This window comes from Eucyclogobius newberryi, unplaced genomic scaffold, assembly GCF_026437365.1.
Source record: "Eucyclogobius newberryi isolate DKJ021-1_F unplaced genomic scaffold, fEucNew1.0.hap1 SCAF_67, whole genome shotgun sequence".
NCBI classification, from domain to species: Eukaryota; Metazoa; Chordata; class Actinopteri; order Gobiiformes; family Gobiidae; genus Eucyclogobius; species Eucyclogobius newberryi.
The window spans coordinates 172,091-199,097 of NW_027316356.1; the positions used below are offsets into that span (position 1 = coordinate 172,091).

The window sequence follows — 27,007 nt, forward strand, 5'->3', positions numbered from 1 at the left end:
GTCCTGGTTTAGACCTGGTTTAGACCTGGTTTAGACCTGGTTTAGTCCTGGTTTAGACCTGGTTTAGACCTAGTTTAGACCTGGTTTAGACCTGGTTTAGACCTTGTTTAGACCTGGTTTAGTCCTGGTTTAGTCCTGGTTTAGACCTAGTTTAGTCCTGGTTTAGTCCTAGTTTAGACCTGGTTTAGACCTGGTTTAGTCCTGGTTTAGACCTGGTTTAGTCCTGGTTTAGACCTGGTTTAGACCTGGTTTAGTCCTGGTTTAGACCTGGTTTAGTCCTGGTTTAGTCCTGTTTAGTCCTGGTTTAGTCCTGGTTTAGACCTAGTTTAGACCTGGTTTAGTCCTGGTTTAGTCCTGGTTTAGTCCTGGTTTAGTCCTAGTTTAGACCTGGTTTAGACCTGGTTTAGTCCTGGTTTAGACCTAGTTTAGACCTGGTTTAGTCCTGGTTTAGACCTGGTTTAGTCCTGGTTTAGACCTGGTTTAGTCCTGTTTAGTCCTAGTTTAGACCTGGTTTAGACCTGGTTTAGTCCTGGTTTAGACCTGGTTTAGACCTAGTTTAGACCTGGTTTAGTCCTGGTTTAGACCTGGTTTAGACCTGGTTTAGACCTGGTTTAGTCCTGGTTTAGACCTGGTTTAGTCCTGGTTTAGTCCTGGTTTAGACCTGGTTTAGTCCTGTTTAGTCCTGGTTTAGTCCTGGTTTAGACCTGGTTTAGACCTAGTTTAGACCTGGTTTAGACCTGGTTTAGACCTTGTTTAGACCTGGTTTAGTCCTGGTTTAGACCTGGTTTAGTCCTGTTTAGTCCTAGTTTAGACCTGGTTTAGACCTGGTTTAGTCCTGGTTTAGACCTGGTTTAGTCCTGGTTTAGACCTGGTTTAGTCCTTTTTAGTCCTAGTTTAGACCTGGTTTAGACCTGGTTTAGTCCTGGTTTAGACCTGGTTTAGTCCTGGTTTAGACCTGGTTTAGACCTGGTTTAGTCCTGGTTTAGACCTGGTTTAGACCTGGTTTAGTCCTGGTTTAGACCTGGTTTAGTCCTGGTTTAGACCTGGTTTAGTCCTGGTTTAGACCTAGTTTAGACCTGGTTTAGTCCTGGTTTAGACCTGGTTTAGACCTGGTTTAGTCCTGGTTTAGACCTGGTTTAGATCTGGTTTAGTCCTGGTTTAGACCTGGTTTAGTCCTGGTTTAGACCTGGTTTAGTCCTGGTTTAGACCTAGTTTAGACCTGGTTTAGTCCTGGTTTAGTCCTGGTTTAGACCTAGTTTAGACCTGGTTTAGTCCTGGTTTAGTCCTAGTTTAGACCTGGTTTAGACCTGGTTTAGTCCTGGTTTAGACCTGGTTTAGTCCTGGTTTAGACCTGGTTTAGACCTGGTTTAGTCCTGGTTTAGACCTGGTTTAGTCCTGGTTTAGTCCTGTTTAGTCCTGGTTTAGTCCTGGTTTAGACCTAGTTTAGTCCTGGTTTAGTCCTGGTTTAGTCCTAGTTTAGACCTGGTTTAGACCTGGTTTAGTCCTGGTTTAGACCTGGTTTAGTCCTGGTTTAGACCTAGTTTAGACCTGGTTTAGTCCTGGTTTAGACCTGGTTTAGTCCTGGTTTAGACCTAGTTTAGACCTGGTTTAGACCTGGTTTAGTCCTGTTTAGTCCTAGTTTAGACCTGGTTTAGACCTGGTTTAGTCCTGGTTTAGACCTGGTTTAGTCCTGGTTTAGACCTGGTTTAGACCTGGTTTAGACCTGGTTTAGTCCTGGTTTAGTCCTGGTTTAGACCTGGTTTAGACCTGGTTTATTCCTGGTTTAGACCTGGTTTAGTCCTGGTTTAGACCTGGTTTAGTCCTGGTTTAGACCTAGTTTAGACCTGGTTTAGTCCTGGCTTAGACATAGTTTAGACCTAGTTTAGTCCTGGTTTAGTCCTAGTTTAGACCTGGTTTAGTCCTGTTTAGTCCTGTTTAGTCCTGGTTTAGTCCTGGTTTAGACCTAGTTTAGACCTGGTTTAGTCCTGGTTTAGTCCTAGTTTAGACCTGGTTTAGACCTGGTTTAGTCCTGGTTTAGACCTGGTTTAGTCCTGGTTTAGACCTGGTTTAGACCTGGTTTAGTCCTGGTTTAGACCTGGTTTAGACCTGTTTAGTCCTGGTTTAGTCCTGGTTTAGACCTGGTCTAGTCCTGTTTAGTCCTGGTTTAGACCTGGTTTAGACCTGGTTTAGACCTGGTTTAGTCCTGGTTTAGACCTGGTTTAGACCTGGTTTAGTCCTGGTTTAGACCTGGTTTAGTCCTGGTTTAGACCTAGTTTAGTCCTGGTTTAGTCCTGGTTTAGACCTAGTTTAGACCTGGTTTAGACCTGGTTTAGTCCTGGCTTAGACATAGTTTAGACCTGGTTTAGTCCTGGTTTAGTCCTGGTTTAGACCTGGTTTAGTCCTGGTTTAGTCCTGGTTTAGTCCTGGTTTAGACCTGGTTTAGACCTGGTTTAGACCTGGTTTAGTCCTGGTTTAGACCTGGTTTAGACCTAGTTTAGACCTGGTTTAGACCTGGTTTAGACCTTGTTTAGACCTGGTTTAGTCCTGGTTTAGTCCTGGTTTAGACCTAGTTTAGTCCTGGTTTAGTCCTAGTTTAGACCTGGTTTAGACCTGGTTTAGTCCTGGTTTTGACCTGGTTTAGTCCTGGTTTAGACCTGGTTTAGACCTGGTTTAGTCCTGGTTTAGACCTGGTTTAGTCCTGGTTTAGTCCTGTTTAGTCCTGGTTTAGTCCTGGTTTAGACCTAGTTTAGACCTGGTTTAGTCCTGGTTTAGTCCTGGTTTAGTCCTGGTTTAGTCCTAGTTTAGACCTGGTTTAGACCTGGTTTAGTCCTGGTTTAGACCTAGTTTAGACCTGGTTTAGTCCTGGTTTAGACCTGGTTTAGTCCTGGTTTAGACCTGGTTTAGTCCTGTTTAGTCCTAGTTTAGACCTGGTTTAGACCTGGTTTAGTCCTGGTTTAGACCTGGTTTAGACCTAGTTTAGACCTGGTTTAGTCCTGGTTTAGACCTGGTTTAGACCTGGTTTAGACCTGGTTTAGTCCTGGTTTAGACCTGGTTTAGTCCTGGTTTAGTCCTGGTTTAGACCTGGTTTAGTCCTGTTTAGTCCTGGTTTAGTCCTGGTTTAGACCTGGTTTAGTCCTGGTTTAGTCCTGGTTTAGACCTGGTTTAGACCTGGTTTAGACCTAGTTTAGACCTGGTTTAGACCTGGTTTAGACCTTGTTTAGACCTGGTTTAGTCCTGGTTTAGACCTGGTTTAGTCCTGTTTAGTCCTAGTTTAGACCTGGTTTAGACCTGGTTTAGTCCTGGTTTAGACCTGGTTTAGACCTAGTTTAGACCTGGTTTAGTCCTGGTTTAGTCCTGTTTACAAATGTAGGGATTTATAATATTTGGACCGTTTTGTTTGTAATATTGAGGATCTTTTTGGCAGAAAAGGAGTCGAGTGAGTGTCAGATCCGCCTCTTACAGACGAACACAGTATTTACAGCTGGTTTTGTTCTTATCTCTGAACTCTGGCTCAGATACTTCATGGTTTTGACACAACGGCACTAAACATGGTTAAACCTGAAGCTCCAGGTTGGATAATGCTCCGAACTGAAGCCTCTTGATGAGTGAAAACCGTTCACGGGGTTTGAAAAGTGCTTCTGTTTTGTTTTCCCAGATCTCGGTCTCGTCTTGACACAAAATGGCGGCGCTGATGGGCAGCTGGGTCACCACGCTGCTGCTACTCTGCAGCTTCACACAGGTACGAGCGCATGTTCTCCGTCCACGTCCATCCCGTGTGTCGTCCATCCCGTGTGTCGTCCATCCCGTGTCGTCGACCCCGTGTCATCGATCCCGTGTCGTTGATCCCGTGTCGTCGATCCCACGCCATCAATCCCGTGTGTCGTCGATCCCGTGTCGTCGATCCCGTGTCGTCGATCCCGTGTGCCGTCGATCCCGTGTGCCGTCTATCCCGTGTGTCGTCGATCCCGTGTGTCGTCGATCCTGTGTCGTCCATCCCGTGTCGTTGATCCCGTGTCGTCGATCCCACGCCATCAATCCCGTGTGTCGTCGATCCCGTGTCGTCTATCCCGTGTGTCGTCGATCCCGTGTCGTCTATCCTGTGTGTCGTCTATCCCGTGTGTCGTCGATCCCGTGTGTCGTTGATCCCGTGTCGTCGATCCCGTGTCGTCTATCCTGTGTGTCGTCTATCCCGTGTGTCGTCTATCCCGTGTGTCGTCGATCCCGTGTCGTCGATCCCGTGTCGTCGATCCCGTGTCGTCTATCCCGTGTCGTTGATCCCGTGTCGTCGATCCCACGCCATCAATCCCGTGTGTCGTCGATCCCGTGTCGTCGATCCCGTGTCGTCTATCCTGTGTGTCGTCTATCCCTTGTGTCGTCGATCCCGTGTGTCGTCGATCCCATGTCGTCGATCCCGTGTCGTCTATCCTGTGTGTCGTCTATCCCGTGTGTCGTCGATCCCGTGTCGTCTATCCTGTGTGTCGTCTATCCCGTGTGTCGTCGATCCCGTGTGTCGTCGATCCCATGTCGTCGATCCCGTGTCGTCTATCCTGTGTGTCGTCTATCCCGTGTGTCGTCGATCCCGTGTCGTCGATCCCGTGTCGTCGATCCCGTGTCGTCTATCCCGTGTGTCGTTGATCCCGTGTCATCGATCTCGCACCCTCGATCCCGTGTGGTTGATCCCGTGTGTCGTCGATCCCGTGTCGTCGATCCCGTGTCGTCTATCCTGTGTGTCGTCTATCCCGTGTGTCGTCGATCCCATGTCGTCGATCCCGTGTCGTCTATCCTGTGTGTCGTCGATCCCGTGTGTCGTCGATCCCGTGTCGTCGACCCCGTGTCATCGATCCCGTGTCGTTGATCCCGTGTCGTCGATCCCACGCCATCAATCCCGTGTGTCGTCGATCCCGTGTCGTCGATCCCGTGTCGTCGATCCCGTGTGCCGTCTATCCCGTGTGTCGTCGATCCCGTGTGTCGTCGATCCTGTGTCGTCCATCCCGTGTCGTTGATCCCGTGTCGTCGATCCCACGCCATCAATCCCGTGTGTCGTCGATCCCGTGTCGTCTATCCCGTGTGTCGTCGATCCCGTGTCGTCTATCCTGTGTGTCGTCTATCCCGTGTGTCGTCGATCCCGTGTGTCGTCTATCCCGTGTCGTCTATCCTGTGTGTCGTCTATCCCGTGTGTCGTCGATCCCGTGTGTCGTCGATCCCGTGTCGTCTATCCTGTGTGTCGTCTATCCCGTGTGTCGTCGATCCCGTGTGTCGTCGATCCCGTGTGTCGTCGATCCCGTGTCGTCTATCCTGTGTGTCGTCTATCCCGTGTGTCGTCGATCCCGTGTGTCGTTGATCCCGTGTCGTCGATCCCGTGTCGTCTATCCTGTGTGTCGTCTATCCCGTGTGTCGTCTATCCCGTGTGTCGTCGATCCCGTGTCGTCGATCCCGTGTCGTCGATCCCGTGTCGTCTATCCCGTGTCGTTGATCCCGTGTCGTCGATCCCACGCCATCAATCCCGTGTGTCGTCGATCCCGTGTCGTCGATCCCGTGTCGTCTATCCTGTGTGTCGTCTATCCCGTGTGTCGTCGATCCCGTGTGTCGTCGATCCCATGTCGTCGATCCCGTGTCGTCTATCCTGTGTGTCGTCTATCCCGTGTGTCGTCGATCCCGTGTGTCGTCGATCCCATGTCGTCGATCCCGTGTCGTCTATCCTGTGTGTCGTCTATCCCGTGTGTCGTCGATCCCGTGTCGTCTATCCTGTGTGTCGTCTATCCCGTGTGTCGTCGTTCCCGTGTGTCGTCGATCCCATGTCGTCGATCCCGTGTCGTCTATCCCGTGTGTCGTCGATCCCGTGTCGTCGATCCCGTGTCGTCGATCCCGTGTCGTCTATCCCGTGTGTCGTTGATCCCGTGTCATCGATCTCGCACCCTCGATCCCGTGTGGTTGATCCCGTGTGTCGTTGATCCCGTGTCGTCGATCCCACGGCATTAATCCCGTGTGTCGTCGATCCCGTGTCGTCGATCCCGTGTCGTCTATCCTGTGTGTCGTCTATCCCGTGTGTCGTCGATCCCGTGTCGTCTATCCTGTGTGTCGTCTATCCCGTGTGTCGTCGATCCCGTGTGTCCTCGATCCCGTGTCGTCGATCCCGTGTCGTCTATCCTGTGTGTCGTCTATCCCGTGTGTCGTCGATCCCGTGTCGTCGATCCCGTGTCGTCGATCCCGTGTCGTCGATCCCGTGTGTCGTCGATCCCGCACCCTCGATCCCGTGTGGTCGATCCCGTGTGGTCGATCCCGTGTGGTTGATCCCGTGTCGTTTATTCCGTGTCATTGATCCCGTGTGGTCGATCCCGTGTGGTTGATCCCGTGTCGTTTATTCCGTGTCATTGATCCCGTGTGGTCGATCCCGTGTGGTCGATCCCGTGTCGTCGATCTCGTGTCGTAGATCCCGGGTCGTAGATCCCGGGTCGTAGATCCCGTGTCGTTGATCCCGTGTCGTTGATCCCGTGTCGTTGATCCCATGTCGTTGATCCCGTGTGGTTGATCCCGTGTCGTTTATTCCGTGTCATTGATCCCGTGTGGTCGATCCCGTGTGGTCGATCCCGTGTCGTCGATCTCGTGTCGTAGATCCCGGGTCGTAGATCCCGGGTCGTAGATCCCGTGTCGTTGATCCCGTGTCGTTGATCCCGTGTCGTTGATCCCATGTCGTTGATCCCGTGTCGTTGATCCCGTGTCGTTGATCCCATGTCGTTGATCCCGTGTCGTTGATCCTGTGTGGTTGTGGTTGCAGTTTTCGGCCGAGGCGAGTCCCGAGGTGAACGAGACGCAGCAGCACCCGACCAACGTCTACCACGACATGGGCCTGACCCGGAACAAGATCGTCACGGCGCAGTTCGAGTGTTACCAGAAGATCCTGAAGGACGCCGCGGACGACCGGGCGGGTGCGTTTACACACGACAGGGCGGGTGCGTGTACACACGACAGGGCGGGTGCGGGTACACACGACAGGGCGGGTACACACGACAGGGCAGGTGCGGGTGGGTACACACGACAGGGCGGGTGCGGGTACACACGACAGGGCGGGTGCGGGTACACACGACAGGGCGGGTGCGGGTACACACGACAGGGCGGGTGCGGGTACACACGACAGAGCGGGTGCGGGTACACACGACAGGGCGGGTGCGGGTACACACGACAGGGCGGGTGCGGGTACACACGACAGAGCGGGTGCGGGTACACACGACAGGGCGGATGCGGGTACACACGACAGGGCAGGTGCGGGTACACACGACAGGGCAGGTGCGGGTACACACGACAGGGTGGGTGAGGGTGGGTACACACGACAGGGCGGGTGCAGGACCTTTATGTGACGTGCTAGTTTTGACTTTATTTGGTGTATTTGTACCTGTTGTACATGTAAATGACAGGTCTGCAGTTTATGTGCAGAATAAAACTGGATATTACTGTATCTTCTGTATATTAACAATCTCGTCTTCAATATCGGAACCCCACAAGGAAGTATACTCGGACCTGTGCTGTTTCTTCTGTATATTAACGATATCTCCAGAATCTGTGCCAGTTTTCTTAATTATTAGTATACTCTATTTATTTTTTACATTTTCAGTCCAGTGCTCTTTAGCTCAGAACCTAAAAGCCGTGTGTTTGTGTTTGTGGCAGACTCGATGTGTAACCGGACGTGGGACGGCTGGCTGTGCTGGGACGACACCAGGGCCGGCGTGATCGCGGAGCAGCACTGTCCCGACTACTTCCAGGACTTTGACCCCTCGGGTAAAAATACACACACTAACGAGTTTAAGCCGGTCAACGAAACACGCCAAAGTAACACGCCAACGAAACACGCCAACGTAACACGCCAACGTAACACGCCAACGAAACACGCCAACGCAACACGCCAACGCAACACGCCAACGTAACACGCCAACGCAACACGCCAACGTAACACGCCAACGAAACACGCCAACGCAACACGCCAACGAATGTAAACGTTTAAATCACTCGGCTGATCGACTGGGGCCGCAGACCGCTGTTTGTTTACTCGTTTCATCGATGAATCGGTCTTTGGCGTCTTGGTCGCCCCAAATGTTGATTTGTTTACTAAGTATTTATCGTTGCAACGATGATGGTTTTCAGTGGTTTTGGGTCATTTTCAGTGGTTTTGGGTCATTTGCATTGGTTCTTGGGTCTTTTTCAGTGGTTTTCAGTAGTTTTTGGGTTGTTTTCACTGGTTCTTGGTCGTTTTCAGTGGTTTAAACCCAATCGGACCTGATGAAGGTCGTCGGGGTCGCTAGGTTTCGTCTCGTCCCGCCCTCTTCAGCTCGTCCCGCCCTCTTCAGCTCGTCCCGCCCTGGTCAGCTTGTTCCTCCCTCGTCAGCTCGTCCCGCCCTCTTCAGCTCGCCACGCCCTCTTCAGCTTGTCCCGCCCTCTTCAGCTCGCCACGCCCTCTTCAGCTTGTCCTGCCCTCTTCAGTTCGCCACACCCTCTCCAACTCGTCCCGCCCTCATCAGCTCCTCTCCCCCTCGTCAGCTCGTCCCGCCCTCTTCAGCTTGTCCCGCCCTCTTCAGCCCGTCCCGCCCTATTCAGCCCGTCCTGCCCTCTTCAGCTTGTCCCGCCCTCTTCAGCCCGTCCCGCCCTATTCAGCCCGTCCTGCCCTCTTCAGCTCGTCCCGTCCTCTTCAGCTCTTCCCGCCCTTGTCAGCTCGTCCCGCCCTCTTCAGCTCGTCCCGCCCTCTTCAGCTCCTCTCCCCCTCGTCAGCTCGTCCCGCCCTCTTCAGCTCGCCACGCCCTGTCCAGCTCGTCCCGCCCTCTTCAGTCTGTCCCGCCCTCTTCAGCCCGTCCTGCCCTCGTCAGCTCGTCCCGCCCTCTTCAGCTCGTCCCGCCCTCTTCAGCTCGTCCCGCCCTCTTCAGCTAGTCCCGCCCTCTTCAGCTAGTCCCCGCCCTCTTTCTGGCACGAGTAAATGAAATGTTTACGCTGCGTTTAATGATGCCGTTGCAGAGATGGTGTCAAAGATCTGCTCTGACGGTGGGCAGTGGTTCCTCCATCCAGAGAGCAACCGGACGTGGACCAACTACACCAGATGCAACGAGCACACCTCCGAGGGGCGAGTGGTGAGAGGAAACGCACTCAAATCAGGCTCAGCACACACGCTGTCCCGACTGAGAGGGAGGAAACACAGTACAAATATTACACCAAACTTTACAGGGTGCAATGAGTCCATATCTGAAGGGAAAACATATATTTATCATTTATTTATACGGGTGAAATCCAATCAGAGAAGTGAGTGCTCTGTCGAATACAAAATACACATTAAAACAAACACTAGATATTGTTTTACTCTGTGTTTTCCTTCCTCAGTCGCTGAAGGCCTTTTTGTCCCGGCTCTGTGTTGACTCTGACTGTAAAATAAACATGAGTTTTGAAATTTGAGATCTCAAGTGGAGAATACTTAGTGATAGTTCAGCAAACGTGTTAAATAATCAGGCACAATCCCAATGAGAGCTTCATAGACAAACAATATACTTCAGTGAATTAAGAGGAATACACTTTTTATTCCTCCAGAACCAGACAATCTGGTTTTAAGATGATTTTCTCTTGTGCGTGTTTGTTGGAGGAGAGTTTACCATCGATCCAGATGCCCAGGTATTTGTAGTGGAGTACTTTGTCCAGTCACATGACCATCGATACATTTCTTGTGTCACTGGAGCCTTTTGCAGAACGGCATACATTCAGTTTGACTCAAATTCATGATTAAATCTCTTAAGTGCCGTTTGCCGTGTTCAGGCCAAAGTGGACGTGATCCAGTGCACGCTTCATCGGCCCCCAGGGGACACGTGTCTCGTTAGTGTGCACAGAATGGCCTTTAACGCTGCGCGGCCTGCTTCTGCTAAACAAGTTCATTCATGAGGATTTAAAAAGGTCAGTGTAACATTTACAGTGAGAGCTGGACATTTTACTGTAGTTTTACTCGAAAAGTGGACTGTCCAGTGTAAGATTCTGAAGTTTATTTGCGGTTTATAGTTTAAAACGGCTTTGGAGAACGAGCTCTGAGAAACATTACGACTCAAAGAACAGTTACAGAAATATAGATTTGAGTTCAAAGTTCATTGCTCAAGCTTCTAATGACCTGTGCCTTTTAATTAACTGGACAAAGTTCCCTCTGAATTTAATCAATAATAAAGCGGTAATAAAGCGGCAATAAAGCAATTATATAAATGTCTGAGTGTTTTCTCTTTCAGACGGCGATGAACCTCTTCTACCTGGCTCTGATTGGACACGGCCTCTCGCTCACGTCGCTCTTCGTCTCGCTGGGAATCTTCTTCCACTTCAAGTCCGTTTCTCTCTCACGCAATCATTTATGGCTATTTTTATAATCTGGAAAGTCCCAATTTGATCACAATCGTGTGGAAAATGCAATTTGAGCTGGCACAGTTATTGAATCAGAAAAACTTATGTAAGAGAATGAATTCTGCAAATGGCAAAATATCAATTTTTTTTATCTAACAAAAAATGAAATTGTTCTGCAAGACTGTTTATATATTTTATTTATCTTATCTATTTTATTTATTTTATTTATTTTATTTATTTTATTTTATTTATTTTATTTATTTTATTTATTTTATTTATTTTATTTATTTTATTTATTTTATTTATTTTATTTATTTTACTTATTTATCTTAAAAATTACAAATGTATTTTTGTATTTATTGTATTTAATGTAATCATTATTATTATTATTATTAGGCCCGAGGCCTATTAGTTCCGTCAGGCCGACTGCGAAAGCGCGCACATAGTGCGCACGAAATTGAGCTCGAATCGCTCTCCCACTTCCAAACACTCACTAACACTCTTCACTCATGCACGCCCCGTGCAGACTAATTAGTAGTAGGAAAAGGGAACATTACCTCTGTAAAGGGGCGAAGCCCGTGCAAAAGTGCGCACAAGCGATTCACATGGATCATCCCCTTATAAAGCGCTCATTTGCCCTAAGTATCTCACGAACATGTTCCATCTCTTGCATGTTCCGTTCATATAAACACAAAGTGGGCGGAGCCCACTCAAAATTAACGAAAGTACCCGTCAGTGACCAGGGACCCACACCATGAGTTCTTCTTCTTCTTCTTCTTCTTCTTCTTCTTCTTCTTCTTCTTCTTCTTCTTCTTCTTCTTCTTCTTCTTCTTCTTCTTCTTCTTCTTCTTCTTCTTCTTCTTCTTCTTCTTCTTCTTCTTCTTCTTCTTCTTCTTCTTCTTCTTCTTCTTCTTCTTCTTCTTCTTCTTCTTCTTCTTCATTGACCCTGTCACGGTCTCTGTGCAGTGAAGCCTCAAACTGTAGCAAGAATTTCAGAAATCTCCCAAATTTAACATTTCTGCCGTTTGCGCAGATAAAGTCTGAATTGCGTCAAATTAGAATCAGATGTTAAACTCTTTGCGCTAAACCTACTTGAAGTGAAATAAATACATTTGGCGCAACAGCGCCCCCTACAGATTTTATATAATGCAAAGCGAATGTGCACCTATCTGAGATTTCATTGGGCAGAGATGAAGAGGCCCTGAGCCATCAAGAGGAATGAAGACATCCGTAGAAGCTCTTCTCATGACCATTTCAAATGCTCAAAAGTGAAGCAGAGAAGGGGGAGCCAGAAAATAAATGGGAGCAAAAAAGGAAGGAAGAGAGTGGGCTTTCATGTGCACACGTACATTATATTTGTGGTTCTCTGGTGCAGGAGTCTGAGCTGTCAGAGGATCACGCTCCATAAAAACCTCTTCTTCTCCTTCGTCCTAAACTCCATCATCACCATCATCTGGCTCACGGCTGTGGCCAACAACCAGGAGCTGGTGCAGAGGAACCCGGTAAGAACCCTCATTATGGAGCTTCTTCTGTCAGAACACATTTTCTTTAATGTTTTCAGTTTTGTTTTACATAGAAACAAAACAAAACAAGATATTTAAAGAATGAAGACGGAAGTCTTTTGATTTATCAGTTTGTTAAAGTCCGTTAATTAGCTTGTTGTAAGCGTTGTGTTGGGCGTTGTGCGTGTTGGGCGTTGTGCGTGTTGGGCGTTGTGCGTGTTGGGCGTTGTGCGTGTTGGGCCTTGTGCGTGTTGGGTGTTGTGCGTGTTGGGCGTTGTGCGTGTTGGGTGTTGTGCGTGTTGGGCCTTGTGCGTGTTGGGCGTTGTGCGTGTTGGGCGTTGTGTTGGGCGTTGTGCGTGTTGGGCGTTGTGCGTGTTGGGTGTTGTGCGTGTTGGGCCTTGTGCGTGTTTGGTGTTGTGCGTGTTGGGCGTTGTGCGTGTTGGGCGTTGTGCGTGTTGGGCCTTGTGCGTGTTGGGCCTTGTGCGTGTTGGGCGTTGTGCGTGTTGGGTGTTGTGCGTGTTGGGCCTTGTGCGTGTTGGGCGTTGTGCGTGTTGGGCGTTGTGCGTGTTGGGCGTTGTGCGTGTTGGGCCTTGTGCGTGTTGGGTGTTGTGCGTGTTGGGCGTTGTGCGTGTTGGGCGTTGTGCGTGTTGGGCGTTGTGCGTGTTGGGCCTTGTGCGTGTTGGGCGTTGTGCGTGTTGGGCGTTGTGCGTGTTGGGCCTTGTGCGTGTTGGGCGTTGTGCGTGTTGGGCGTTGTGCGTGTTGGGCGTTGTGCGTGTTGGGCGTTGTGCGTGTTGGGCCTTGTGCGTGTTGGGTGTTGTGCGTGTTGGGCCTTGTGCGTGTTGGGCCTTGTGCGTGTTGGGCGTTGTGCGTGTTGGGCGTTGTGTTGGGCGTTGTGCGTGTTGGGCGTTGTGCGTGTTGCGTGTTGGGCGTTGTGCGTGTTGGGCCTTGTGCGTGTTGGGCGTTGTGCGTGTTGGGCGTTGTGTGTGTTGGGCGTTGTGCGTGTTGGGCCTTGTGCGTGTTGGGCGTTGTGCGTGTTGGGCGGTGTGCGTGTTGGGTGTTGGGCGTGTTGGGCGTTGTGCGTGTTGGGGATTGTGTTGGGGATTGTGTTGGGGGTTGTGTTGAGCGTTGTGTTGGGCGTTGTGTTGGGCGTTGTGTTGGGCGTTGTGTTGGGCGTTGTGCGTGTTGGGCGTTGTGCGTGTTGGGTGTTGTGCGTGTTGGGCCTTGTGCGTGTTGGGCCTTGTGCGTGTTGGGCGTTGTGCGTGTTGGGCGTTGTGTTGGGCGTTGTGTTGGGCGTTGTGCGTGTTGGCCGTTGTGCGTGTTGGGCGTTGTGCGTGTTGGGCGTTGTGCGTGTTGGGTGTTGTGCGTGTTGGGCGTTGTGCGTGTTGGGCGTTGTGCGTGTTGGGCCTTGTGCGTGTTGGGTGTTGTGCGTGTTGGGCGTTGTGCGTGTTGGGCGTTGTGCGTGTTGGGCGTTGTGCGTGTTGGGCCTTGTGCGTGTTGGGCGTTGTGCGTGTTGGGCGGTGTGCGTGTTGGGTGTTGGGCGTGTTGGGCGTTGTGCGTGTTGGGGATTGTGTTGGGGGTTGTGTTGGGGGTTGTGTTGAGCGTTGTGTTGGGCGTTGTGTTGGGCGTTGTGTTGGGCGTTGTGGGTGTTCATACACTGACGTTCCTGATCTCCTTGATTCGCAGACGAGCTGTAAAGTGTCGCAGTTCATCCACTTGTACCTGTTCGGCTGTAACTACTTCTGGATGTTGTGCGAGGGAATTTACCTTCACACGCTGATCGTCGTGGCCGTGTTCGCCGAGAAGCAGCACCTGTTCTGGTACTACCTGCTGGGATGGGGTGAGACGCTTTACACCTGTCCTGGTACTACCTGCTGGGATGGGGTGAGACGCTTTACACCTGTCCTGGTACTACCTGCTGGGACGGGGTGAGACGCTTTACACCTGTCCTGGTACTACCTGCTGGGATGGGGTGAGACGCTTTACACCTGTCCTGGTACTACCTGCTGGGATGGGGTGAGACGCTTTACACCTGTCCTGGTACTACCTGCTGGGATGGGGTGAGACGCTTTACACCTGTCCTGGTACTACCTGCTGGGACGGGGTGAGACGCTTTACACCTGTTCTGGTACTACCTGCTGGGACGGGGTGAGACGCTTTACACCTGTCCTGGTACTACCTGCTGGGATGGGGTGAGACGCTTTACACCTGGCCTGGTACTACCTGCTGGGACGGGGTGAGACGCTTTACACCTGTTCTGGTACTACCTGCTGGGACGGGGTGAGACGCTTTACACCTGTTCTGGTACTACCTGCTGGGACGGGGTGAGACGCTTTACACCTGTTCTGGTACTACCTGCTGGGACGGGGTGAGACGCTTTACACCTGTCCTGGTACTACCTGCGGGGATGGGGTGAGACGCTTTACACCTGTCCTGGTACTACCTGCTGGGACGGGGTGAGACGCTTTACACCTGTCCTGGTTCTACCTGCTGGGACGGGGTGAGACGCTTTACACCTGTCCTGGTACTGCCTGCTGGGACGGGGTGAGACGCTTTACACCTGTTCTGGTACTACCTGCTGGGACGGGGTGAGACGCTTTACACCTGTTCTGGTACTACCTGCTGGGACGGGGTGAGACGCTTTACACCTGTTCTGGTACTACCTGCTGGGACGGGGTGAGACGCTTTACACCTGTTCTGGTACTACCTGCTGGGACGGGGTGAGACGCTTTACACCTGTTCTGGTACTACCTGCTGGGACGGGGTGAGACGCTTTACACCTGTTCTGGTACTACCTGCTGGGACGGGGTAAGACGCTTTACACCTGTTCTGGTACTACCTGCTGGGACGGGGTGAGACGTTTTACACCTGTACTGGTACTACCTGCTGGGACGGGGTGAGACGCTTTACACCTGTTCTGGTACTACCTGCTGGGACGGGGTGGGACGTTTTACACCTGTTCTGGTACTACCTGCTGGGACGGGGTGAGACGCTTTACACCTGGCGTGGTACTACCTGCTGGGACGGGGTGAGACGCTTTACACCTGTTCTAGTACTATCTGCTGGGACGCGGTGAGACGTTTTACACCTGTCCTGGTACTACCTGCTGGGACGGGGTGAGACGCTTTACACCTGTTCTGGTACTATCTGCTGGGACGGGGTGAGACGTTTTACACCTGTCCTGGTACTACCTGCTGGGACGGGGTGAGACTCTTTACACCTGTCCTGGTACTACCTGTTGGGACGGGGTGAGACGCTTTACACCTGTCCTGGTACTACCTGCTGGGACGGGGTGAGACGCTTTACACCTGTTCTGGTACTACCTGCTGGGACGGGGTGAGACGCTTTACACCTGGCGTGGTACTACCTGCTGGGACGGGGTGAGACGCTTTACACCTGTTCTGGTACTACCTGCTGGGACGGGGTGAGACGCTTTACACCTGTTCTGGTACTATCTGCTGGGACGGGGTGAGACGTTTTACACCTGTCCTGGTACTACCTGCTGGGACGGGGTGAGACGCTTTACACCTGTTCTGGTACTACCTGCTGGGACGGGGTGAGACTCTTTACACCTGTCCTGGTACTACCTCCTGGGACGGGGTGAGACGCTTTACACCTGGCGTGGTGCTACCTGCTGGAATGGTGTGAGACGCTTTACACCTGTCCTGGTACTACCTGCTGGGACGGGGTGAGACTCTTTACACCTTTCCTGGTACTGCCTGCTGGGATGGGGTGAGACGCTTTACACCTGGCGTGGTACTACCTGCTGGGACGGGGTGAGACGTTTTACACACCACTCTGCCAGCTCTCTGAGTGGGCGGAGTCACCAAAGGAAGTGCTAAAAGTCCTTTTTTGTTTTTAGGTTTTCCGCTCATTCCGGCTTCGATCCACGCCATCGCCAGAAGTTACTACTACAACGACAAGTGAGACCCTGAACTATGACCTTTGACCTCCACTGTCTGAACTCTGGTCAGGACTCTGGTCTGGACCCTGGTCTGGACTCTGGACCCTGGTCAGGACCCTGGTCTGGACTCCGGACCCTGGTCTGGACCCTGGTCTGGACCCTGGTCTGGACCCTGGTCTGGACCCTGGTCTGGACTCTGGACCCTGGTCTGGACTCTGGACCCTGGTCTGGACTCTGGACCCTGGTCTGGACCCTGGTCTGGACCCTGGTCTGGACCCTGGTCTGGACCCTGGTATGGACCCTGGTCTGGACCCTGGTCTGGACCCTGGTATGGACCCTGGTCTGGACCCTGGTCTGGACCCTGGTCTGGACCCTGGTCTGGACTCTGGACCCTGGTCTGGACCCTGGTCTGGACCCTGGTCTGGACCCTGGTCTGGACTCTGGACCCTGGTCTGGACCCTGGTCTGGACCCTGGTCTGGACCCTGGTCTGGACTCTGGACCCTGGTCTGGACCCTGGTCTGGACCCTGGTCTGGACTCTGGACCCTGGTCTGGACCCTGGTCTGAACTTTGGACCCTGGTCTGGACTTCTGACCCTGGTCTGGACTCTGGACCCTGGTCTGGACCCTGGTCTGGACCCTGGTCTGGACTCTGGACCCTGGTCTGGACTCTGGACCCTGGTCTGGACCCTGGTCTGGACCCTGGTCTGGACCCTGGTCTGGACTCTGGACCCTGGTCTGGACCCTGGTATGGACCCTGGTCTGGACCCTGGTCTGGACCCTGGTCTGGACCCTGGTCTGGACTCTGGACCCTGGTCTGGACCCTGGTCTGGACCCTGGTCTGGACCCTTGTCTGGACTCTGGACCCTGGTCTGGACCCTGGTCTGGACTCTGGACCCTGGTCTGGACTCTGGACCCTGGTCTGGACCCTGGTCTGGACCCTGGTCTGGACCCTGGTCTGGACTCTGGACCCTGGTCTGGACCCTTGTCTGGACCCTGGTCTGGACTCTGGACCCTGGTCTGGACTCTGGACCCTGGTCTGGACCCTGGTCTGGACTCTGGACCCTGGTCTGGACCCTGGTCTGGACTCTGGACTCTGGTCTGGACCCTGGTCTGGACTCTGGACCCTGGTCTGGACTCTGGACCCTGGTCTGGACCCTGGTCTGGACCCTGGTCTGGACTCTGGACCCTGGTCTGGACCCTTGTCTGGACCCTGGTCTGGACTCTGGACCCTGGTCTGGACTCTGGACCCTGGTCTGGACCCTGGTCTGGACTCTGGACCCTGGTCTGGACCCTGGTCTGGACTCTGGACTCTGGTCTGGACCCTGGTCTGGACTCTGGACCCTGGTCTGGACTCTGGTCTGGACCCTTGTCTGGACCCTGGTCTGGACTCTGGACCCTGGTCTGGACTCTGGACCCTGGTCTGGACCCTGGTCTGGACTCTGGACCCTGGTCTGGAACCTGGTCTGGACCCTTGTCTGGACCCTGGTCTGGACTCTGGACCCTGGTCTGGACTCTGGACCCTGGTCTGGACCCTGGTCTGGACTCTGGACCCTGGTCTGGACCCTGGTCTGGACTCTGGACTCTGGTCTGGACCCTGGTCTGGACTCTTGACCCTGGTCTGGACTCTGGTCTGGACCCTTGTCTGGACCCTGGTCTGGACTCTGGACCCTGGTCTGGACCCTGGTCTGGACTCTGGACCCTGGTCTGGACTCTGGTCTGGACCCTGGACCCTGGTCTGGACCCTGGTCTGGACCCTGGTCTGGACCCTTGTCTGGACTCTGGACCCTGGTCTGGACCCTGGTCTGAACTTTGGACCCTGGTCTGGACTCTGGACCCTGGTCTGGACCCTGGTCTGGACTCTGGACCCTGGTCTGGACTCTGGACCCTGGTCTGGACCCTGGTCTGGACTCTGGACTCTGGTCTGGACCCTGGTCTGGACTCTGGACCCTGGTCTGGACTCTGGTCTGGACTCTGGACCCTGGTCTGGACTCTGGTCTGGACCCTGGTCTGGACCCTGGTCTGGACCCTTGTCTGGACCCTGGTCTGGACTCTGGACCCTGGTCTGGACCCTGGTCTGAACTTTGGACCCTGGTCTGGACTCTGGACCCTGGTCTGGACCCTGGTCTGGACTCTGGACCCTGGTCTGGACTCTGGACCCTGGTCTGGACCCTGGTCTGGACTCTGGACCCTGGTCTGGACCCTGGTCTGGACTCTGGACTCTGGTCTGGACCCTGGTCTGGGGTCTGGACCCTGGTCTGGACCCTGGTCTGGACTCTGGACCCTGGTCTGGACCCTGGTCTGGACCCTGGTCTGGACTCTGGACCCTGGTCTGGACCCTGGTCTGGACTCTGGACCCTGGTCTGGACCCTGGTCTGGACTCTGGACTCTGGTCTGGACCCTGGTCTGAACTCTGGACCCTGGTCTGGACCCTGGTCTGGACTCTGGACCCTGGTCTGGACCCTGGTCTGGACTCTGGACCCTGGTCTGGACCCTGGTCTGGACCCTGGTCTGGACTCTGGACCCTGGTCAGGACCCTGGTCTGGACTCTGGACCCTGGTCTGGACCCTGGTCTGGACTCTGGACTCTGGTCTGGACCCTGGTCTGGACTCTGGACCCTGGTCTGGACCCTGGTCTGGACCCTGGTCTGGACTCTGGACCCTGGTCTGGACCCTTGTCTGGACCCTGGTCTGGACTCTGGACCCTGGTCTGGACCCTGGTCTGGACTCTGGACCCTGGTCTGGACCCTGGTCTGGACTCTGGACTCTGGTCTGGACCCTGGTCTGGACTCTGGACCCTGGTCTGGACTCTGGTCTGGACCCTTGTCTGGACCCTGGTCTGGACTCTGGACCCTGGTCTGGACTCTGGACCCTGGTCTGGACCCTGGTCTGGACTCTGAACCCTGGTCTGGACCCTGGTCTGGACCCTTGTCTGGACCCTGGTCTGGACTCTGGACCCTGGTCTGGACCCTGGTCTGGACTCTGGACCCTGGTCTGGACCCTGGTCTGGACTCTGGACTCTGGTCTGGACCCTGGTCTGGACTCTTGACCCTGGTCTGGACTCTGGTCTGGACCCTTGTCTGGACCCTGGTCTGGACTCTGGACCCTGGTCTGGACCCTGGTCTGGACTCTGGACCCTGGTCTGGACTCTGGTCTGGACCCTGGACCCTGGTCTGGACCCTGGTCTGGACCCTGGTCTGGACCCTTGTCTGGACCCTGGTCTGGACTCTGGACCCTGGTCTGGACCCTGGTCTGAACTTTGGACCCTGGTCTGGACTCTGGACCCTGGTCTGGACCCTGGTCTGGACTCTGGACCCTGGTCTGGACTCTGGACCCTGGTCTGGACCCTGGTCTGGACTCTGGACTCTGGTCTGGACCCTGGTCTGGACTCTGGACCCTGGTCTGGACTCTGGTCTGGACTCTGGACCCTGGTCTGGACTCTGGTCTGGACCCTGGTCTGGACCCTGGTCTGGACCCTTGTCTGGACCCTGGTCTGGACTCTGGACCCTGGTCTGGACCCTGGTCTGAACTTTGGACCCTGGTCTGGACTCTGGACCCTGGTCTGGACTCTGGACCCTGGTCTGGACCCTGGTCTGGACTCTGGACTCTGGTCTGGACCCTGGTCTGGACTCTGGACCCTGGTCTGGACCCTGGTCTGGACTCTGGACCCTGGTCTGGACCCTGGTCTGGACTCTGGACCCTGGTCTGGACTCTGGACCCTGGTCTGGACCCTGGTCTGGACCCTGGTCTGGACCCTGGTCTGGACTCTGGACCCTGGTCTGGACCCTGGTATGGACCCTGGTCTGGACCCTGGTCTGGACCCTGGTCTGGACCCTGGTCTGGACTCTGGACCCTGGTCTGGACCCTGGTCTGGACCCTGGTCTGGACCCTTGTCTGGACTCTGGACCCTGGTCTGGACCCTGGTCTGGACTCTGGACCCTGGTCTGGACTCTGGACCCTGGTCTGGACCCTGGTCTGGACGCTGGTCTGGACCCTGGTCTGGACTCTGGACCCTGGTCTGGACCCTTGTCTGGACCCTGGTCTGGACTCTGGACCCTGGTCTGGACTCTGGACCCTGGTCTGGACCCTGGTCTGGACTCTGGACCCTGGTCTGGACCCTGGTCTGGACTCTGGACTCTGGTCTGGACCCTGGTCTGGACTCTGGACCCTGGTCTGGACTCTGGTCTGGACCCTTGTCTGGACCCTGGTCTGGACTCTGGACCCTGGTCTGGACTCTGGACCCTGGTCTGGACCCTGGTCTGGACTCTGGACCCTGGTCTGGACCCTGGTCTGGACCCTTGTCTGGACCCTGGTCTGGACTCTGGACCCTGGTCTGGACTCTGGACCCTGGTCTGGACCCTGGTCTGGACTCTGGACCCTGGTCTGGACCCTGGTCTGGACTCTGGACTCTGGTCTGGACCCTGGTCTGGACTCTTGACCCTGGTCTGGACTCTGGTCTGGACCCTTGTCTGGACCCTGGTCTGGACTCTGGACCCTGGTCTGGACCCTGGTCTGGACTCTGGACCCTGGTCTGGACTCTGGTCTGGACCCTGGACCCTGGTCTGGACCCTGGTCTGGACCCTGGTCTGGACCCTTGTCTGGACCCTGGTCTGGACTCTGGACCCTGGTCTGGACCCTGGTCTGAACTTTGGACCCTGGTCTGGACTCTGGACCCTGGTCTGGACCCTGGTCTGGACTCTGGACCCTGGTCTGGACTCTGGACCCTGGTCTGGACCCTGGTCTGGACTCTGGACTCTGGTCTGGACCCTGGTCTGGACTCTGGACCCTGGTCTGGACTCTGGTCTGGACTCTGGACCCTGGTCTGGACTCTGGTCTGGACCCTGGTCTGGACCCTGGTCTGGACCCTTGTCTGGACCCTGGTCTGGACTCTGGACCCTGGTCTGGACCCTGGTCTGAACTTTGGACCCTGGTCTGGACTCTGGACCCTGGTCTGGACCCTGGTCTGGACTCTGGACCCTGGTCTGGACTCTGGACCCTGGTCTGGACCCTGGTCTGGACTCTGGACCCTGGTCTGGACCCTGGTCTGGACTCTGGACTCTGGTCTGGACCCTGGTCTGGACTCTGGACCCTGGTCTGGACCCTGGTCTGGACCCTGGTCTGGACTCTGGACCCTGGTCTGGACCCTGGTCTGGACCCTGGTCTGGACTCTGGACCCTGGTCTGGACCCTGGTCTGGACTCTGGACCCTGGTCTGGACCCTGGTCTGGACTCTGGACTCTGGTCTGGACCCTGGTCTGGACTCTGGACCCTGGTCTGGACCCTGGTCTGGACTCTGGACCCTGGTCTGGACCCTGGTCTGGACCCTGGTCTGGACCCTGGTCTGGACTCTGGACCCTGGTCAGGACCCTGGTCTGGACTCTGGACCCTGGTCTGGACCCTGGTCTGGACTCTGGACTCTGGTCTGGACCCTGGTCTGGACTCTGGACCCTGGTCTGGACCCTGGTCTGGACTCTGGACCCTGGTCTGGACCCTTGTCTGGACCCTGGTCTGGACTCTGGACCCTGGTCTGGACCCTGGTCTGGACTCTGGACCCTGGTCTGGACCCTGGTCTGGACTCTGGTCTGGACCCTGGTCTGGACTCTGGACCCTGGTCTGGACTCTGGTCTGGACCCTTGTCTGGACCCTGGTCTGGACTCTGGACCCTGGTCTGGACTCTGGACCCTGGTCTGGACCCTGGTCTGGACTCTGAACCCTGGTCTGGACCCTGGTCTGGACCCTTGTCTGGACCCTGGTCTGGACTCTGGACCCTGGTCTGGACCCTGGTCTGGACTCTGGACCCTGGTCTGGACCCTGGTCTGGACTCTGGACTCTGGTCTGGACCCTGGTCTGGACTCTTGACCCTGGTCTGGACTCTGGTCTGGACCCTTGTCTGGACCCTGGTCTGGACTCTGGACCCTGGTCTGGACCCTGGTCTGGACTCTGGACCCTGGTCTGGACTCTGGTCTGGACCCTGGACCCTGGTCTGGACCCTGGTCTGGACCCTGGTCTGGACCCTTGTCTGGACCCTGGTCTGGACTCTGGACCCTGGTCTGGACCCTGGTCTGGACTCTGGACCCTGGTCTGGACCCTGGTCTGGACTCTGGTCTGGACCCTGGTCTGGACTCTGGACCCTGGTCTGGACTCTGGTCTGGACCCTTGTCTGGACCCTGGTCTGGACTCTGGACCCTGGTCTGGACTCTGGACCCTGGTCTGGACCCTGGTCTGGACTCTGAACCCTGGTCTGGACCCTGGTCTGGACCCTTGTCTGGACCCTGGTCTGGACTCTGGACCCTGGTCTGGACCCTGGTCTGGACTCTGGACCCTGGTCTGGACCCTGGTCTGGACTCTGAACCCTGGTCTGGACCCTGGTCTGGACCCTTGTCTGGACCCTGGTCTGGACTCTGGACCCTGGTCTGGACTCTGGTCTGGACCCTTGTCTGGACCCTGGTCTGGACTCTGGACCCTGGTCTGGACCCTGGTCTGGACTCTGGACCCTGGTCTGGACTCTGGTCTGGACCCTGGACCCTGGTCTGGACCCTGGTCTGGACCCTGGTCTGGACCCTTGTCTGGACCCTGGTCTGGACTCTGGACCCTGGTCTGGACCCTGGTCTGGACTCTGGACCCTGGTCTGGACCCTGGTCTGGACTCTGGTCTGGACCCTGGTCTGGACTCTGGACCCTGGTCTGGACTCTGGTCTGGACCCTTGTCTGGACCCTGGTCTGGACTCTGGACCCTGGTCTGGACTCTGGACCCTGGTCTGGACCCTGGTCTGGACTCTGAACCCTGGTCTGGACCCTGGTCTGGACCCTTGTCTGGACCCTGGTCTGGACTCTGGACCCTGGTCTGGACCCTGGTCTGGACTCTGGACCCTGGTCTGGACCCTGGTCTGGACTCTGGACTCTGGTCTGGACCCTGGTCTGGACTCTTGACCCTGGTCTGGACTCTGGTCTGGACCCTTGTCTGGACCCTGGTCTGGACTCTGGACCCTGGTCTGGACCCTGGTCTGGACTCTGGACCCTGGTCTGGACTCTGGTCTGGACCCTGGACCCTGGTCTGGACCCTGGTCTGGACCCTGGTCTGGACCCTTGTCTGGACCCTGGTCTGGACTCTGGACCCTGGTCTGGACCCTGGTCTGAACTTTGGACCCTGGTCTGGACTCTGGACCCTGGTCTGGACCCTGGTCTGGACTCTGGACCCTGGTCTGGACTCTGGACCCTGGTCTGGACCCTGGTCTGGACTCTGGACTCTGGTCTGGACCCTGGTCTAGACTCTGGACCCTGGTCTGGACTCTGGTCTGGACTCTGGACCCTGGTCTGGACTCTGGTCTGGACCCTGGTCTGGACCCTGGTCTGGACCCTTGTCTGGACCCTGGTCTGGACTCTGGACCCTGGTCTGGACCCTGGTCTGAACTTTGGACCCTGGTCTGGACTCTGGACCCTGGTCTGGACTCTGGACCCTGGTCTGGACCCTGGTCTGGACTCTGGACTCTGGTCTGGACCCTGGTCTGGACTCTGGACCCTGGTCTGGACCCTGGTCTGGACTCTGGACCCTGGTCTGGACCCTGGTCTGGACTCTGGACCCTGGTCTGGACCCTGGTCTGGACCCTGGTCTGGACTCTGGACCCTGGTCTGGACCCTGGTCTGGACCCTGGTCTGGACTCTGGACCCTGGTCTGGACCCTGGTCTGGACTCTGGACCCTGGTCTGGACCCTGGTCTGGACTCTGGACTCTGGTCTGGACCCTGGTCTGGACTCTGGACCCTGGTCTGGACCCTGGTCTGGACTCTGGACCCTGGTCTGGACCCTGGTCTGGACCCTGGTCTGGACTCTGGACCCTGGTCTGGACCCTGGTCTGGACTCTGGACCCTGGTCTGGACCCTGGTCTGGACTCTGGACTCTGGTCTGGACCCTGGTCTGGACCCTTGTCTGGACCCTGGTCTGGACTCTGGACCCTGGTCTGGACTCTGGACCCTGGTCTGGACCCTGGTCTGGACTCTGGACCCTGGTCTGGACCCTGGTCTGGACTCTGGACTCTGGTCTGGACCCTGGTCTGGACTCTTGACCCTGGTCTGGACTCTGGTCTGGACCCTTGTCTGGACCCTGGTCTGGACTCTGGACCCTGGTCTGGACCCTGGTCTGGACTCTGGACCCTGGTCTGGACTCTGGTCTGGACCCTGGACCCTGGGCTGGACCCTGGTCTGGACCCTGGTCTGGACCCTTGTCTGGACCCTGGTTTGGACTCTGGACCCTGGTCTGGACCCTGGTCTGAACTTTGGACCCTGGTCTGGACTCTGGACCCTGGTCTGGACCCTGGTCTGGACTCTGGACCCTGGTCTGGACCCTGGTCTGGACTCTGGACTCTGGTCTGGACCCTGGTCTGGACTCTGGACCCTGGTCTGGACCCTGGTCTGGACTCTGGACTCTGGTCTGGACCCTGGTCTGGACCCTTGTCTGGACCCTGGTCTGGACTCTGGACCCTGGTCTGGACTCTTGACCCTGGTCTGGACTCTGGTCTGGACCCTTGTCTGGACCCTGGTCTGGACTCTGGACCCTGGTCTGGACCCTGGTCTGGACTCTGGACCCTGGTCTGGACTCTGGTCTGGACCCTGGACCCTGGGCTGGACCCTGGTCTGGACCCTGGTCTGGACCCTTGTCTGGACCCTGGTTTGGACTCTGGACCCTGGTCTGGACCCTGGTCTGAACTTTGGACCCTGGTCTGGACTCTGGACCCTGGTCTGGACCCTGGTCTGGACTCTGGACCCTGGTCTGGACTCTGGACCCTGGTCTGGACCCTGGTCTGGACTCTGGACCCTGGTCTGGACCCTGGTCTGGACCCTGGTCTGAACTTTGGACCCTGGTCTGGACTCTGGACCCTGGTCTGGACCCTGGTCTGGACTCTGGACCCTGGTATGGACTCTGGACCCTGGTCTGGACTCTGGTCTGGACCCTTGTCTGGACCCTGGTCTGGACTCTGGACCCTGGTCTGGACTCTGGACCCTGGTCTGGACCCTGGTCTGGACTCTGGACCCTGGTCTGGACTCTGGACCCTGGTCTGGACCCTGGTCTGGACTCTGGACCCTGGTCTGGACCCTGGTCTGGACTCTGGACTCTGGACTCTGGTCTGGACCCTGGTCTGGACCCTTGTCTGGACCCTGGTCTGGACTCTGGACCCTGGTCTGGACTCTGGACCCTGGTCTGGACCCTGGTCTGGACTCTGGACTCTGGTCTGGACCCTGGTCTGGACTCTTGACCCTGGTTTGGACTCTGGTCTGGACCCTTGTCTGGACCCTGGTCTGGACTCTGGACCCTGGTCTGGACCCTGGTCTGGACTCTGGACCCTGGTCTGGACTCTGGTCTGGACCCTGGACCCTGGGCTGGACCCTGGTCTGGACCCTGGTCTGGACCCTTGTCTGGACCCTGGTTTGGACTCTGGACCCTGGTCTGGACCCTGGTCTGAACTTTGGACCCTGGTCTGGACTCTGGACCCTGGTCTGGACCCTGGTCTGGACTCTGGACCCTGGTCTGGACCCTGGTCTGGACCCTTGTCTGGACCCTGGTCTGGACTCTGGACCCTGGTCTGGACTCTGGTCTGGACCCTTGTCTGGACCCTGGTCTGGACTCTGGACCCTGGTCTGGACCCTGGTCTGGACTCTGGACCCTGGTCTGGACTCTGGTCTGGACCCTGGACCCTGGGCTGGACCCTGGTCTGGACCCTGGTCTGGACCCTTGTCTGGACCCTGGTTTGGACTCTGGACCCTGGTCTGGACCCTGGTCTGAACTTTGGACCCTGGTCTGGACTCTGGACCCTGGTCTGGACCCTGGTCTGGACTCTGGACCCTGGTCTGGACCCTGGTCTGGTCTGGACCCTGGTCTGGACTCTGGACCCTGGTCTGGACCCTGGTCTGGACCCTGGTCTGGACTCTGGACCCTGGTCTGGACCCTGGTCTGGACTCTGGACCCTGGTCTGGACCCTGGTCTGGACCCTGGTCTGGACTCTGGACCCTGGTCTGGACTCTGGACCCTGGTCTGGACTCTGGACCCTGGTCTGGACCCTGGTCTGGACTCTGGACCCTGGTCTGGACTCTGGACCCTGGTCTGGACCCTGGTCTGGACCCTGGTCTGGACCCTGGTCTGGACTCTGGACCCTGGTCTGGACCGTGCTCAGTCCTTCTTCTTTGTCCTCAGTTGTTGGATCAGCTCTAAGACGTCGCTGCTCTACATCATCCACGGGCCCATCTGCGCCGCCCTGCTGGTAAAACACTGCAGCACGTGAAGGTCCAGAGTCTCGGTGGAAGCGTCTCACTTCCTGCTTCTTCTGCAGGTGAACCTGTTCTTCCTGCTGAACATCGTGCGCGTGCTCATCACGAAGCTCAAAGTGACCCACCAGGCGGAGTCCAGCCTGTACATGAAGGCGGTCAGGGCCACGCTCATCCTGGTGCCTCTGCTCGGGATCCAGTACGTCCTGCTGCCCTACAAGCCCGAGGGACGCGTGTCCTCCGAGGTCTACGACTACATCATGCACATCCTCATGCACTACCAGGTCAGGACCGGGACCAGGACCTGGACTGAGACTAGGACCAGGACCAGGTCAGGACCGGGACCGGGACCAGGACTTAAACGAGACTACACCAGGTCAGGACTGAGACCAGGACTGGGTCCAAACCTGGTCCAAACCGGGACTAAACCAGGACTAAACCATGTCTAAACCAGGACTAAACCAGGACTAAACCAGGACTAAACCAGGACTAAACCAGGACTAAACCAGGACTAAACCAGGTCTAAACCAGGACTAAACCAGGACTAAACCAGGTCTAAACCAGGACTAAACCAGGACTAAACCAGGACTAAACCAGGACTAAACCAGGTCTAAACCAGGACTAAACCAGGACTAAACCAGGTCTAAACCAGGTCTAAACCAGGACTAAACCAGGTCTGAACCAGGACTAAACCAGGACTAAACCAGGACTAAACCAGGACTAAACCAGGTCTAAACCAGGTCTAAACCAGGTCTAAACCAGGACTAAACCAGGACTAAACCAGGACTAAACCAGGTCTAAACCAGGACTAAACCAGGACTAAACCAGGACTAAACCAGGTCTAAACCAGGTCTAAACCAGGTCTAAACCAGGACTAAACCAGGACTAAACCAGGACTAAACCAGGTCTAAACCAGGACTAAACCAGGACTAAACCATGTCTAAACCAGGACTAAACCAGGACTAAACCAGGTCTAAACCAGGACTAAACCAGGACTAAACCAGGTC

At 55.7% G+C, this 27,007-nt stretch overlaps 1 protein-coding gene across 1 annotated transcript in view; it reads left to right on the forward strand.

Annotated features, from left to right (window-relative positions):
- Positions 1-3,657: 3,657 nt before the first annotated feature.
- The window catches only part of LOC140348333 (calcitonin gene-related peptide type 1 receptor-like), a 29,821-nt gene continuing 6,471 nt past the window's right edge, over positions 3,658-27,007 (forward strand). The window contains exons 1-10 of the mRNA XM_072434331.1: positions 3,658-3,739; positions 6,776-6,926; positions 7,663-7,773; positions 8,998-9,110; positions 10,239-10,330; positions 11,723-11,849; positions 13,533-13,686; positions 15,709-15,769; positions 25,930-25,996; positions 26,066-26,284. Of these exons, the coding sequence (XP_072290432.1) occupies positions 3,680-3,739; positions 6,776-6,926; positions 7,663-7,773; positions 8,998-9,110; positions 10,239-10,330; positions 11,723-11,849; positions 13,533-13,686; positions 15,709-15,769; positions 25,930-25,996; positions 26,066-26,284 (1,155 nt within the window). The 5' untranslated portion in view covers positions 3,658-3,679. The remainder of the gene's footprint in view (positions 3,740-6,775; positions 6,927-7,662; positions 7,774-8,997; positions 9,111-10,238; positions 10,331-11,722; positions 11,850-13,532; positions 13,687-15,708; positions 15,770-25,929; positions 25,997-26,065; positions 26,285-27,007) is intronic.